The sequence below is a fragment of the Scophthalmus maximus genome, chromosome 18 (genome assembly GCF_022379125.1).
Source record: "Scophthalmus maximus strain ysfricsl-2021 chromosome 18, ASM2237912v1, whole genome shotgun sequence".
In the NCBI taxonomy this organism is placed as follows: Eukaryota; Metazoa; Chordata; class Actinopteri; order Pleuronectiformes; family Scophthalmidae; genus Scophthalmus; species Scophthalmus maximus.
The window spans coordinates 13801963-13817710 of record NC_061532.1 but is presented as its reverse complement, the minus strand read 5'-3'; the positions used below and the strand labels follow the sequence as shown (position 1 = coordinate 13817710).

Genomic DNA, 15748 nt, shown 5'->3' with positions numbered 1-15748 from the left:
GGTGGCTTTCTCCTGGTGTCCTTGTCCCAAACCCCGTGAAGACCTCGGCCTGCACGTCAACCATTAGCCCATAACTTTTGCCCCGCTGAGCACTGTGTAGCAGCTCATTCCCTGTAGGGCTGTTACAGCAATAAACCAGAGCAGGCCGTATAATAAGTCTTGACCATTTAGCGCTTGTCGGTTTTCACACGTCCTGTTCCCGGAACGCAAATGCGGCTATCGACTTAAACTGTGATCATATTAATACTTGAAGCCAGACAGTGTGGGAGTGATGGATGTCCTCCGGTGTCGAACATCTGTCAGGTAGTTGTGTATGCACAGTGTGTCGAGCACAGCGCTCCTCCATTCGCCCGGGACCCGCACTGGATATCCTCCTCTCGAAGGAGCCGTCCTATTAGCATGTATCCGAGGCCTTCTTTGTTAGGCCATCATTAATCATTTGAAATATGAGCGGAGCCAGAATCAGATAGATCTCTCATCTTCAAATGAAGCACGCATATGCTTTTCAAATGCGCAACACGACTGCGGGTTCAGAGCACTACATGTCTACTGTACATGCACAGAATCTATGGATGTACCTGTGCCCTTCGGGGGTATCGTCTCACACTGCACGTCGCAAAGAAAAGCGCATGACTGCTTGTGAACAAAGACGCGAACACGGACGCGCTGTTCAAAGATCAGTTGCATCCTTTGTATATTTCAGTATTTGTCTCGTGTCCCTTTTGTCAGTCTAAATACACAGAGACTCTGAAATGAAGGGATGATGGACGGCGATGGATAAATGATAGATGAGACAGACAGGGAATCAACTAAAGGGGCTGACAGGCAAACACTGTTCCGGGGCAGCAGACAAAGCGATGCTGCCTGCTACCAGATTCAGTTCGTCTCCACCGAATGTTCCCATGTTTGTGAAATGATTTCTATTACGTTGACGCGATAAAAAATTCACATTTTACCAGTGTCTCATCTAAATGTACGAATTGTCCTCACTATGATTTATTTCTGTTATCACACAACTGCTTTGAAAGCAGTTTTGAATGCCACACGAATGCTCACAGTTAGTATTCATCTCTCTTGGCCTGGTTGGGGCAGGGTGTGTGTGTGTGTGTGTGTGTGTGTGTGTGTGTTGTGTCACACACGCTGTGGATAGGAAAGGAACACGACCCCACTCGGGTACTCTGCACCGATTACTCCAACTTTGATCACGGCAGCACCTGCTGCGCTTTAATGCCTTGTCGCTAATTCTGGCGCCTTCCCACTGTCTATGGATTTGGGTTCCTTTAACTCGACGTGACATCGACGTGCACCAAAACGCAACCGATGGAGAAACCCTATCTCCGGTATACACGCTATAATCCCAAACACACATGCGCCCATGTAACACACACCCCACTGGGCTGCCCTGTTTTGCCTGTTTATGTGCACCCATTTATAGCGCACGAGAGCGTGTGCAAACAGCAGCTAATTCGTCAGAGTCAACAGCAGCTCGGCGACACAAAGCCACGTCTTTGTTGCCAACTCCCTGTGCGTTACAATTCGCACGGCGCGGAGAGGAGTGAGAATTTTGGAATCACTCTGTGAATGTAGGGATTAGTGGGATTTGAAGGAGGACTTACAAAAAAACTCCCTCTAAGCAGCCAACAATGACATGACGCGTTATACGATCACATGCGACCCAGAGCATGTTTCCTACACCCACCACTAGTGGTATAAATATGCATATATACCGTAATGACAATGATATACTGGGCGTAATCTGTTTTTAGTCCATACTTTTGTTGTGTTTTTGTCCCCGCAGGCTCTCCGTACAGAGACAAGATCACAATAGCCATCTTGCAGCTGCAGGAGGAAGGGAAGCTGCACATGATGAAGGAGAAGTGGTGGCGGGGGAACGGCTGTCCCGAAGAGGAGAGCAAAGAGGCCAGCGCTCTGGGGGTGCAGAACATCGGCGGCATCTTCATCGTGCTGGCCGCGGGACTGGTGCTGTCAGTGTTCGTGGCTGTGGGCGAGGTCCTTTACAAGTCCAAACAGAACGCACAGCTGGAGAAGGTACCGCCGTCTTCTTTCTCGTTCATTGCCAAGGATCAAAGATCCTGCAGCCTTAAAGGCGGTTGTTTCTATCCAAGTCATTTGATGTGCATCTTTTTATCACTCATCTCTCATCGTTAAATTGTCTTATTTTACTTTTATGGATTGAAAGGATTAAGCTCACACTGATACAACACTCGCACGCATATTTACCATGAAAGGGTTTTTTGGATCACTCCAACTGTTCCTCCTCTCCACACTGGCCCCGAAGAGATTCCTTGGTTGCACTTGAATCTTTTTCCTGCTGTATTGTTTTACACATGGGCTCACCGACAGCCACTGACCGGAAAATGTCCTGTAAAAATGTCCAGAGCAACATTTGGCGGACATTGAACTTCTCACATACGGACCCTCGGGAAAATGTTCGGACCTCAGCGCGTGTCTGAAAACAGCTCCAGTCTTTTTACTGCTACGTTCTGCAGATGTACGCCGAGAAAAAACACCCTGCTTGACACTCAGACTGCTTTTTTTTAGCATCTGCTGATCTTTATAATCCATTACATGCCACCTTTCTTAATTTGGTATCACATCAGGATGGGATCTCTTCACAATCATGAGCCGACGGAACAATTGCAGCAACTCTTTCGATGTGTTTTAAGAATGAAAAAAAACAAAAGTGAGCTCATGCTGTTAATCACATGATCCGTATGAAATGGAAACATGCTCACACATCTGCCTCTGTGGTTAGTTTTCTGTTAACTTCAGACTGTTCTATGTTTTGCTCTTTTTTTTTTTGTCCTTTGTGCACACGACCCCTCGCAGTGTGGAGTCTGCATTTAGTTGCGTTTGAACTCGTGCAATGATGTTTCCAGGTAATTGTGAAATTAGGTTTGATAGCGTATTTTAATTATTCAAATGCGCAGAATTACAGCTCAACGGCACGTTGCCACGGTACTTAATTTCTGGCTCTTATTTTTTATTTATTTTTCACAGGCTGCATATGTTTCAGAGCACATCCTAGATATCATTAATCAAGAGCCGCAAGACTGGGTCACAATATTCAGATAATTTGCAAATGCCACAGTCTCCAGGCGACTAAGGTGCTGGTAATTTACATGCTGACAACAAGCCTCTCCTTCTCTATTTTCCAGCCCTGACAACCTCCTTCACCCAAACATCACCATCTTTTTTTTCCTAACCCCTGTTCTCCATCTTTTCCCCATCAGTCTAATCCATATCCCTCCTCATCGTTTTTCACCCCTCCTGACCCCCCTCTACTTCCCCAATCACTCATCTTCGCGAGTGAGCAAAACGCCTCATTCACATGCCAGACAAATACATGTGTAAAAGTGAGAAATAAACAAAAATACCTGGTGCATAAGCCACCCACAGATATCCATTCGACACACCCACGCAAACAGAAAAATAATAGCTTCATACTTTAATGCTCTCCCTCCCCCTTCATATCTGCTCTCTCCTCCTCCTACACCCTCCGAGAATCTGAATTACATTTTTGCATAATCAGTGAGGGAATGTATGTGAATTTGTCTTGGGCGACGTTGGCGCACGAGCATATTGGCATTTTGCAGGATTTCACCCCACATGCATTATGCAGGGACAAACTGAGGCTCCCGTTGCAGATGTTACGTAACTCGTGTCAGCGTGAGTGGGTGATTGATGTTTTGGAAAGAAGGTACCAATATTTTTGGGGATTTCATCTGCTGAGGTGAACGTTTTCTCCTTTCTTGGGCACATTAACATTTCAAGTGCTTTGCTCGGGATTTTAGTTCTTGGCAGGGAGCGAAAGGCTCTGGAGCAACATTCAGACCTTTTGTGTGTCAGGAAATTTTGAAAAGGGGAGAAATCCGGGACAAATCGGACCTTTAAATGTTTATAAAAATATGTACATTGTCTATTTTTAACCGGTTCGACGTTATTTCGTCTTGAGTTTTTACAACGTTGAGGCGTCGAGCCTCCACACGCCCACGCAGGAGTTTTGAATCGCTCCGGCCGATTGGACCCGGTCAGGGAGAGAAAAAATGGGCGGAGCCCTGGTGGGAATTTACGACGCTGTAGCAAATGTCTAAGCACCAATAAGAGTGATGACGGGTTCGGCGAGTCATACCGCCCCAAACAGGTGCTACCAAACTAACAGGAGCGCGGAGCTGTCAGTCGAACCCGACGCGTCCACGCCCACAGCGACCGAGGGAAGAGGTGAAATCAGACAACACCTGTGTGGGTGGATTATAGGCGTGCACTGGCTTCAACTGAGGGCAGCATTAAAGGGATATTTCACCAACTTTAACCATGTGCTGTTTTCAGACATGACCTCTGGAAAATGTCCGGGGAACAAAATTGGCGTAGCCGTTCACATTTTTACAAACACAGCAGGAGATTGTCCGAGTCAGGCGCTTCCGAGTCAGGCGCTTCCGAGTCAGGCGCGTCCTCGACAGCGGGAAAAATTTTCGGCAGAGCGCCCGTTCGCACGCCGTGAATCTCCCCAGAAGATTTCCCTGCTGTACGGATTCACTTCAATATTTTCCAGAATTTTTTTCTAGGGGGGCTCCATGTAAAGTTCTGGAAAATGTTGATTTAATGTGAAGATGAAATGATTTTTTTAAGTGTAATTGAAATCTAATGTTAATGCCCCCCAGTGGTAAAAAAAAATAATATGAAAACTATGAGCGCACACCACGGCCCCCACAGATCTGACCCGGGAGCACGCAAACAAATGCTAAGAAAAATCTTTTTTAATAATTTACAGTCCTCAATGTGTTAAGATGAATGTTTGTAATTTATAAGCAAATACATTTTCATCACATTTTCTACACAGTTATGTCTAGCCTTGGAGAAACCGCTGCAAAGCAAATGACAAATGTCTTCTCAATGTTCTGTATTAACTAAAATGCCAGTCTTGGCTGTGTACAGTAGAGTCGTGTTGGTTTGAGTAATGTGGTGCCAGCCATAACTTTTCCCTCCTTTTCCATTTGCCTCCTGCAGCGTTCATTCTGCAGCGCCATGATGGACGAGCTGCGCGTGTCTCTGAAGTGCCAACGCCGTCTCAAACAAAAGCCTCAGCCCCCCGTCATCGTCAAGACGGAGGAGGTCATCAACATGCACACGTTCAACGACAGGAGACTCCCGGGAAAGGAAACCATGGCGTGAGCGCCCAACGTAACCCCCCCCCCCGAAAAAACACACTGCGGTAAACAAACGCGTGGGGGGGGGGGGGGGTCAAATTAATGCTGACACAACCTACAAACTGAAGTTAGCTGTCAAACACAACAGGATTCCTTTTTGAACCCACTTGCTTATTGTAGACAGATGTTTCCTGTGGAAATATAGAGGCCTGAGCAGTGTCGCCTCACTGTGACGTTCACTTTCTGATTGGGAGCTGGGAGAGGAAGGACTCGTGGGCTTGTGCTGATTGAATTGTGTAAATTGAGATGATCCAAGTAGGTTTGGGGATTAAAAAAAACAAAAAAAACATAAGTCTGTTCCACGCTAGAAGTGGACTCAAACACACACGAACACACACGACACATGTATGCACACACACACATACACACACATGCTCATGTGACACTCGACACCTGTGCAGAAGGGAAGACTCTATTGTGACAGTAACACCAGATGTAGTTTTTTCTGTTGATGTCAATGCCCTTTTGTCTTACCTCCATGTGGGTGTGACCCCCCCCCCGTCCTTCCGTCCCTCCTTTCAGTGGCTTGAGTTTCTTTCAATGATTTGAGCAAACAACGCTAATCGCACACCAACAAAGGGGAAACGGCAGACCGACCCGAACGGTTTTGCCATGAGCTGATGTATAAAAGTGATATTTAGTTATGATTCCTCCACGCTGACCTTGTTGAATACCCATCGTTTTCTTCTGTGATGCCTTTCCCGTGCCAAAGTTCTGCCATTGTACAAGAACTTCCCATCCTGTCTATTATATTCAAAGCCTCTAAAAAAAAACGCGACGTATCCTGTCCCCAGTCCTCATCCACGTCTGTCTTTGCACACGGTCTGCAGTTTTCAATCTGTATCAGTTGTTGTTTAAAAATGCAGTATTTCTACAAAAAAAGTTTGTTTTTTTTGTACCAGAACAAGAAGTTTTGTAGTACTTTGTATCATGGTAGCCCCTCCCGTGGATAAAATATGTAGCAGGTACCAACTCGGCCCCTAAAACTCTGACGTGGGGCTTCAAACTCTGCTGTGTAGGGTTCTCATCCACACATTCAGTCCTCTTTTCTTTTTTTGTTTCCGTGCGTCTCGTGGGGCTTGTGATTCGTAGTGTCTGAGGGGAACGTGTGGTGGATTTTTGTGAGTAGGAGAAATGTAACTGTAAAGCAAGGGTGGTGACTCATTTGAGGAATTGCCGCCGTCAACACTGTCCTACTAGCAGCAATGATCACTGACTGTAACACTAGCTGTGGTGAGTCACCATGTAAGACATAGAATATGCTTGGGTTAAACTGTAGATATCGGGCTGCGATGTTCACGCTGCATTTTAGCCTCAGGACACAAGAAAAAAAAATCTAATTTTATCTAAGTAGCAAGTCTTACTTTTTTGAAACTAGTGAAAATAATAATATGATATATAATTATGATTATACAATACACTGTAACCTATACTGGGGGTTTTCGGGGTCAATACTGATAAAGCTATATCAGCCAACGGTAACCGTCTTAACCCAAACACATAACATGAATTTAGATGTGGATTCACACGAAGTAGGACATCTGTTATACACATCCATACCAATATATGTTCTATAAGATGATATCGGCCGGGCTAATTTATCGGGCGAGCTCTAAAAAAATAATGAATCCTGTATCCTGTTCAGTTTGGGTATCAATGCATAAGGGTATCGATAAGGCCATCATATTTTCTATACCAGTCAAAAATGTATTAAAAACTTTGTGTCGCTATCTATAACTGAGACAGAATAGGCCCGACGGCTGTGATTGAATAAAGAAAAAAAAGAAAAAGAAAAGAACAAGTCGATTTGTATTTGAAACAGGTTGAAAAATAATACGACGTGTTTCACTTATTTCAGAAATGTCACCTTTAGGACTCACTGATGGACAGAAATGATATGATAAGATGTAGATTTTTTTTTTTTACACACCAAAAGGTCCATTTAGTAGCTGTTTCTGGAGTTTTCAGTCGTACCGGACGATCATCAGCAGCAGCAGCGGATGTAGCTCAATTGTCACAACGTTTCTTTGTCTATTTCAACTTTTGAGCCAACATGAGGTGAGAGAATGCTTGTGCTCGTAAAAAATTGGCAAATCCATCCGCTGATGAAGATCACGTAATATGATTGAGAGCTCCAGTTTGGCTACTAAATGGAAACTCTGGTGATTTTTTACCCCTTTTTTTCTTCATCTGCAGACTCTTCTAAGGTCAAGAATGAAATTGACAGGCCACGGTGCGGCCGCAGTAAGTCGATGCAACTTGCCGCCTGTGTGTCTTCGCTCACGTGCCAGGCGTCACTTGGCGTCACTTGAGTCAAGTGGACTCGTTTTGCAGCTCCGGGGCTGCGGTGTTGACGATTGGCCGACGGACGGAAGCGGGAAAATGTGTCCACCAGTTGTCTCCAAACATGTCGTCTCTTCGCCCAAGTGACACCAATCACGCACGGCCCCGCCGCACCTCTCGCCTGCCGACTCTGTCCCATGTTGTGAAATGACAAGCACATACTTGGTAGGTCCGTACATCACTGGCCCTCACTTTGCTCACTAAATCATTTAAACTGTTATTCCAAGGATTTCAAAGAGAACATTTCTTTTTGGATAAAGCTAATGACTCATTCGAAGGGACCACATTTGTGGAAACTGACTGAGGAAAGAAACGCGTCGGCGTTCTGCCAGTGTTGCTTGTCATTTTCCACCTGCAGCTAAATCTACTGGCGCTGAAGCTGAACTCGATCGAACACCCGGAAACATCCATCGGAAACGACCACAAAGGCTTTGCTGTCCTGTCGGGGGAAAAAACAATTATCTGACACTGATGCAAGGTTTTACAAGTAATGTCATTAAAAATGTCACCATTGTAGTTTGATGCCTTATATTATTTGTACAATGTCGTTGCTATTCTTTTGGCGAGAACTGAGCCGAAGACAGACTATGTCCTTTGGCGTCTAATTTTTAGAAGTGCATCGATGATTGAGCATCGGGTTGTGCAGTATTCCGAGATGCCAGCCTCTCTTCCGATTGATTAAATGCCCAAAGAGTTGATTTGTATGATCTAAATGAACACATTAGGTAATTGCTGAATTGCGAATCAGATCAGGATTGTAAGCATGTCTGGGCAGCTGTCCTTCCCTGCACCACTTCCTCTGACCGCGAAAAACATCTCTGTGAAATCACAGCAATCCAAATGACTGCAAGTTTATATAATTCACAACGATCCACAGGAGACGGCAGAGCCTGTCAAGCAAAAAGGGAAAATGTTCCGTGCTCTCTGACGCTCGGATTTTTTTCATTGTTCATTGTTATTTCCCTCCCACAGACGGCAGCGGGCGGTCGGACCGCTCCGCGCTTCTGACGAGGGGTTTTGGTTTTTTTTGTTTTGTTTTCTGTGTTTCTGGGAGTAATGATGAAAACTGTTTCTGCCGGCCGACCTCTGCCGCCACAACATGAATGGCCGCCCTGTCTGCCCTCCGTATTGACGGGCAAGGTCAGAGCCTGCGCCGGCGCGTTCAGCGGGGACCGTTTAGCCTGTCACACTTATTTCCATCATATTAACTCTTCTTCCTTCTTTTCCTAAGTGGTCGTTGGAAAGGTGTCCTCGGATAACATCTTGTTCATTAGGCAATTAATGGCCGAGATTTGCGGTGCGGACAGAAAATTGCCTTCTGAATGTGACTTTGGCTTGTCGCACAGATATTACAGGCTAACAGCACCTGCCAGGGACGCTTCTGTGGAGGAGGAAATGTACTCCGCTGCTCATTTCCCAGCCAGTTAAATAATTCAGGATTCCACAGTGAGAATCATGTAAGCCCACTTTGATTTCTGTCAGTGGAACAAGAAGCGAGTGCATGTACTTGTAAAGTCATTATGTACATGGGGGGGGGGGGGGGGCAATATGACAGAATATATCATCAGGGATTTGAACATACAATTTGTACAGGTAGTATCTATTCCTTTAGTATCTCTCGGCAGTGTGAAGCGTCACAAATCGATGACCAGGCTCAAATAGGTATTTATATTATTTTTAGAGCGTATTTCTTTTGGTTGAGTCACCATAAAACAGAAATTCCTCATCTGGGCCATTGTGTTAATAAACAGATTTTTTTTTATTAGCCACGCGAAGCGACATTGGCTCTATTGATGACCAACCTTGGGCCGATTGGTCATTCCAGAGTGGAATATCTCATCAACTCCCGGATGGACGGACGGACGACGTCCATGTTGCCCAGAGGATGAAGCCCCAGGGGACCCTGACTTCCTCTGGTGCCGCCGGCCGAATTGTGGATGGATTTCCATGAGATGCGGTGCAAGACACTCACATGCAATACAATCGCTAACTCACATACAGACGCTTGGAAATATCAGTCATGTAAAAGATGTACAATTGGTGTGATTCATAGATAAGGAAAGTTTATTTCTCTGGGCCATTATAACTCGTCTAAACTCAACCAATTCATTAATACGATATTTCGACATACACGTTCACATAATTTGTAAGCGAAATATCCATTCTGTGCTACAGCTACTAGGTAACCACCCTTCTGTTTCAGAGTATCGATTGTGTCTTCATCAGATTCTTAACTTGATTTTATACCTCCTCTAATTTAGTCTCTTGTACAGTGATAATAAAGGCTTCCAATTTCTAATTTGAAATCTCAAACATCAGCGCGAACTTTCACGAAAGCAGACAGAATCGGGCCAAAGTTAAAGTGCTGACAGCAAAAGTACTTGTTGCTTTTCTTTTCTTTCTTTTTTTTGGGGGGGGGGGGGCATAAATCTATTCATTTAACATCTTTATTCACCTTCCCCTCAGTGCAGAGCAATCATTCCATTCCATGGTCTGCATGAATAATTAAATGATTTGTTATCAACACAGCCGGCAGCAGTATTCTGCCTGCGGTGGATGATTCCCCCACCGTACACATTTCAGGTCCTCCTTTCTGTGAAGTTCGGCATGTATAATAGGAAATCCTGGGGAAGTGCAATAAAAAAAAAGGGGGGGGGGGGGGGGGGGGGGGGGATTGCGGCGCCTGGCTGAGCCGTGCAGGCGTTGTTGGGTTGAAAAGTGACGATTTGATACGCACAAGGACCCTGCCCACTGGTGGCATGTGTCTGCCCAGAGATAGAATATTGGAAGAACTGGTGCTGAGTGTATTACCTGTGTGTTTGCATGAGGCTCTCCGCCGATTGCCACCTGTATGTGGGTTGACACACACACACACACACATGTGCCCGGGGAGGGGGGGGGGGGTTTGGGACAAACCCTGTTTTGGCTGCAAATGAATTTCAATTTGAAGAAGTGATCTTTTGTGTCACATAGCAATTTGTGTGGACGTGGATTTTCTCTCTCTCTCTCTCTCTCTCTCTCTCTCTCGGTGGCAGATGTGTTGTGGTGGGTGGCAGCTGCAGAATGGAGGAGCACAGCCTGCTAAGTGATTCCCCCTGCTCGCGGCGTCTCTGTTACCCCACGAGTCTTTTTCACTGACAGTGTTTTCATTTTGTGTTTGCTCTATGTGTAAACGAGGCCGGTTGGCTCGGTGCCGCGACGGCGGCTCTGTCAGGAAAGAACACGACAGTGTCGGCCGTCCCTCGCGGAGTGCACGGGGTGAGAGGACCTCGTGGAGTGCACGGGGTGAGAGGACCTCGTGGAGTGCACGGGGTGAGAGGACCTCGTGGAGTGCACGGGGTGAGAGGACCTCGTGGAGTGCACGGGGTGAGAGGACCTGGCGCCTTGTCCAGGGCCTGTTCCGTCTGCACTTGCTCTGAGAGCCACTGAGGAGAATATGAGGCCAGATCACATGTTGGATGAATATGCTGACGGGCGCTCGCTCTGATGAAATCCCCCTGAGCGACACTGCGGCCGCCGCAACCGATCTGACGACATCTGCTGCAGGTTTTCTCCCTCTTGCCGGAAGTAACGCTGTCGAGCTGTATAGTCGCATCTGCTGACCGGGGAATCGCTGCTTCGTTCACCGCCGTCGAGCAGCACTCTCGCTCTTCACCAAAATGCCCCATTAGGGGTTCTCTCAAACAAATGTTCCACTGCTCTACAAACCCCCCCCCCTTCGCTCTCCCTCCGCCTTTGAGTCATTCACAGTGTTGATTCCACCTCTGGAGAAATACATCGGGCACAAGGCCTTTTCTTTTTCTGTCTTTCATCAAGGCAGCAGCTTTAAAGTAATTTCCCCCTCCCTCGCAGGGAGCCAAATGGAGATGAGAAGATGTCGATCCTCTCATCTCTTTGTCTGTCCCCTTTGATCTCTTTCAACATGAATTCCCAATGCACAGGAAGTAAATTGGATTTTTTTTTTTGGGGGGGGGGCTGTCTTTCTCTGGAGCATGGTTGATCATACAAAATTGACCAGAAATGACTCCTAATGACCCCTGTGTTTTACCAAAACACACTCCTGGCCATCATTACTCATAGTGCATTTTAATGAAGGATGAATAATTCAGCCGGATTTGGAGATGTAATAGCCCGGTGTGCCGATGACGTGAACGTCTTTGTGGAGGCATCTTCACGCTTGCGTGCGTGCGTGCGTGCGTGCGTGCGTGTGTGTGTGTTTTGCGGACAAGGAGTTTGATTCTTCTTTTTTTTTTGAGAAAGTACAAAGGTCTCGGCAGTGCCTGCATTGCCAGTGTGTCTTGCTGTCTGTCGCATTAGCAGACAGCAGTTGTGATTTATCTTGTGTTCCCATTGCCGCCCCCCCCCCCCCCCGCCTCTCTCTCTCTCACTGGAAAGGTTAGAGCATACAGCCTGGAGGCGGTACCACAAAGGTCAACATGCAGTTTAGGAATGAGGAATAGGATGATAGGGAGAAAGGCAGAGAAGAAATGTACTCCTCTCCTCGGCCCGCGCGGTCCTCTCTGACGTCCTGAGAACACGACCCTTCGCCGCGTGCAGCACAGGCGCGGCAGATCTTTGTCCCTTTAGTTCTCTCTCTTTCCTGCTCTTCTTCTTATCGTGTGCGATACCTCCAGTGTCACCTGACCTTGACAAGGCCATCTCCGGAGATGGTATGTGGAAGAAGACGAGACAAAAGAAAAGGAGAGCCGTACCTGGGGGTGTGACGGTGGGCAACAAAGGGAAACTGTAAACAAAGAGCGTGGATTTAATGGACCCCCTCCAGCCTGGATGTGCTAAGGCGCAAGGCGGTGAGGGAGACAGCTGGTTGTAAAAAAAGCGAGGCGCCGGGCCATTAAAGAGGAGCAGGAGGATAGAGAGACGGCTGTGAAGGAACACCAGTGTCTTTGGTGAGTCAGATGTGTTGAGGTGATTAATCCTCTGTGTCCTTCACAGGCCTGAGGGGGGGGGGGGGGGGGGGCGACACAACGGCACAAGGTTTCCCCCTAGTGAGCAGATCTGAGAACTGACAGGCTGATGGAAAAAAAACATTTATTCACATCATCAGATCTGTATCGAACGTCGCATTTGATAAGAATCCCGGGGGCCTGATGACATTCTGCATGGCCAAAAGGTTAGTCCTGGTTATAGCGCCACCTACTGGGAACAGGAAAAATACATCCAAGACATCTTCTCCATGCAGGTTCAGTTAGATTGTGCCTCAAAGCTAGTCCGAATAGTCCTCAGTCCTCTTTTTGCCATGGCGACGCATTATTTCACCATCAAACAGGAAACAGTTTTCAAGCGACCAAACTCAAACACTCACCGAATTAGACACGTTTCAATTTGTGGTACATTTAACTAAGATACGTATTGTTGACAGATATATCAGACCAATATATAAATATATATGGTTCATTCTTACACAGACTCCTTCCAGAATTTGCTCCAATGCTTTTCAATTTGTTTTTGTTAAATGGTCTGGATGTGGCAAAGAGAACAATCTTGTCCAACATGTACTACTACATGTAGTAGTACATGTACTACTACATGTAGTACATGTACTACTACCATCCAACAGAGGGCAGTGTGTGTGTGTGTGTGTGTGTGTGTGTGTGTGTGTGTGTGTGTGTGAAGTACAACAAGTGTGAGACTGAATTTTAAAATCTGAATTACACAGAAAAACAATGTCCAAGCAAGCATCAAACCACTTCGATGTCTAGTAGGAAATTATACATACTCTAATGCCAATATAATATGTTTATTATCCAATCAAGTAAAACATTTAAGACATATTTTCAAAAATCCAATCCAAGATTCACAGAGATTTTTTTTTTTTTTAAAAGAAAAAAAAAAAAGAAAAGACAGAAAGGCAGTACACTTATATTGTGGCTAAAATAATGAATGATATGCACACAGAAGAACATCTCCCCCCCTTCAAAAAGCAATCAGTGCTTGACTCCGGACGTCTCCCTCCGGCCTCGATGTACAGTGAGAACACAAAGGAACGTGAGAACTGAGAGGTCATTAGTCAATACGAGGAGGTAACTGCACTTTAAAACTGCCCTGTTTGGATTTCTATAGGTCCTTCGTAGAGGCTCCGATGGTCCAGTATGATTCCATGTACAACATCATACAGATCAGTCAAAGAAAAAAATCATCATCATCATCATCATCATCATCATAAATGATCGTCCCGTACACAACACGTGTCTCCAGTCAAGGCAGAGCAGCTGACGAAGGCAGCGGTCGAGGTAAGTGAACTTCGGTCCGTCCCGACTGTCTCCTAAGGCTTTTGACTCATTACTAACGATAATTCAGGTTTTTCTGTTCTCATTACGTGAACGTATCTATCATTCTTGGGTCTCCGGATTTGAAATTCAACTCGAAGTTCAAAGGGAAAGTTCAATATTTTGGGGGAATATGCTCATATGCCAGAAGCTGGTTAGCTTAGCTTAGCACAAGGACTGGAACCTGGTGGGAAGTCATTGTAACGCTGTGGAGTTGCTGGTGTGTGTGTGTGTGTGTGTGTGTGTGTGTGTGTGTGTGTGTGTGTGTGTGTGTGTGTGTGTGTGTGTGTGTGTGTGTGTGTGTGTGTGTGTGTGTGTGTGTGTGTGTGTGTGTGTGTGTGTGTGTGTGTGTGTGTGCGCGCTTGTGTTTTTAGTTTATTCTAAGATTTAACAGGCTGACAGATATGAGGGATGAGAGCGCTTTTAATAATCTCCTCCCTGCTTAGAACCAATTCAGCCTTCTTTTCCCCGAAAAATGTCTAAACTATTCCCTTAAAACGTTTTCACAACATAAGGAGATGCATGGTTTTTTCACAGGACAGCAACGAAACCAAAATTGAATTTTTAAGATTTACGCAGCTTTTCTCCGATTCATCCCCAGTTTCCCAACAAACATGATCAGTTAAAGACTTTGTTAACACCGTGTCACAATCTCCATACGAGTCCTTTGAGCACTTCATCTGACATTTCACTTTTCTTTGCCACCACTGAGGGGCAGAAGTGCACATCTGTCGCCTCTCAGATGTGGTATGAATATCCAATACGGGGTTTTTTTGTAACAACACCGTGACGGCAAATTCCAGCACGTCTGACACTTCACGATCACTTTTCAAGGTCCGACATAAAACCGGTGCTGCTTTGTTCCCGGGTAAAACCTTATGCAAAATTCCTGATGATTGCCTGGATTGGACCCTTTGTTGGAGTTGCCTGCTTGTTCGCATGATTCGGAACTCGAGAAAAACGGCGGTTGGCAACTCCACTACTTCAAATCAAACAGGGGGATTATCTGAGATGGTTCCTTGGCATGTGCTGAATACTGAACGGGAGAATAAACAAGAGATCACTCAGGAGTTACATTGATTGGAAGAAAATATAAATCTACTAAGAACAATAATAAGACTATGTTGTACTGGTAATTGTGTATTTTCGTTCATAACTGGCATAACTCCACATGTAAGGCCCACGGCAACATAGTGATTCTCTCAACCGTCACACGCAAAGATCAGTCTTTAATCTCATGAGTTAGTCTTTTCAAAAAGAGTAAATGATCATTTTCATCTTCATAAACCTTTTTTTTTTTTTCCTTTTTTTTTTTTTTAGAATGACGTCTAAGCAATGTCACCATTAGTACAAAAATCTACTGATTTCATGTTAAACGTTAAGACGAGAAGGGGCATCTTGTTCGAACCACATCACGTCTGATTATCTGGGGCTGGGGGGAGAAACCAAACGGCCGACAAACGGCCCAAAAATAAAAAGAGAGGAAAATATCTATTTGGTAATAGGGTCAAACATCAAGACACGGAGACGGGCACTCCTTGTGCGAAGTACAATCCTGCTCTTCTCCACCTTTAGCCCATCAACATCAAGTGGTTACAAACAAAAACAAAACGGTTATGGTAAAATACGTACAAACTAAAAAGGAACAACGGTCCATGTCTTTTTCAAACAGAGATGATCACACAGCAATGTAACATATTTCATATTTTACCAACGTCCGCAGCTCGTCCGACCAACCGAGGTCAAGTCACTGGCTGTCTGCAGCTGAGTGATGAGCGTGCGTACTGAAAACCTCACCCTGGATGTGTGGGCGGGGCAAGACGCGCCCCCTATCGGAAAACGAGTGTTGTTAAAAAAAGGGCTCTGATTGTAAGATTTATTTGGAGTCGC

At 45.6% G+C, this 15748-nt stretch overlaps 1 protein-coding gene across 2 annotated transcripts in view; it reads left to right on the top strand.

The window, feature by feature from the left end:
- LOC118290421 (glutamate receptor ionotropic, kainate 2-like) overlaps positions 1–8100 on the top strand; it is a 56271-nt gene extending 48171 nt beyond the window's left edge. For both annotated transcript variants that reach the window (XM_035618094.2, XM_035618093.2), the window contains exons 15-16: positions 1799–2049; positions 5029–8100. In XM_035618094.2, the coding sequence (XP_035473987.1) occupies positions 1799–2049; positions 5029–5193 (416 nt within the window). In that variant the 3' untranslated portion in view covers positions 5194–8100. The remainder of the gene's footprint in view (positions 1–1798; positions 2050–5028) is intronic.
- The last annotated feature ends 7648 nt before the right edge of the window (positions 8101–15748 follow it).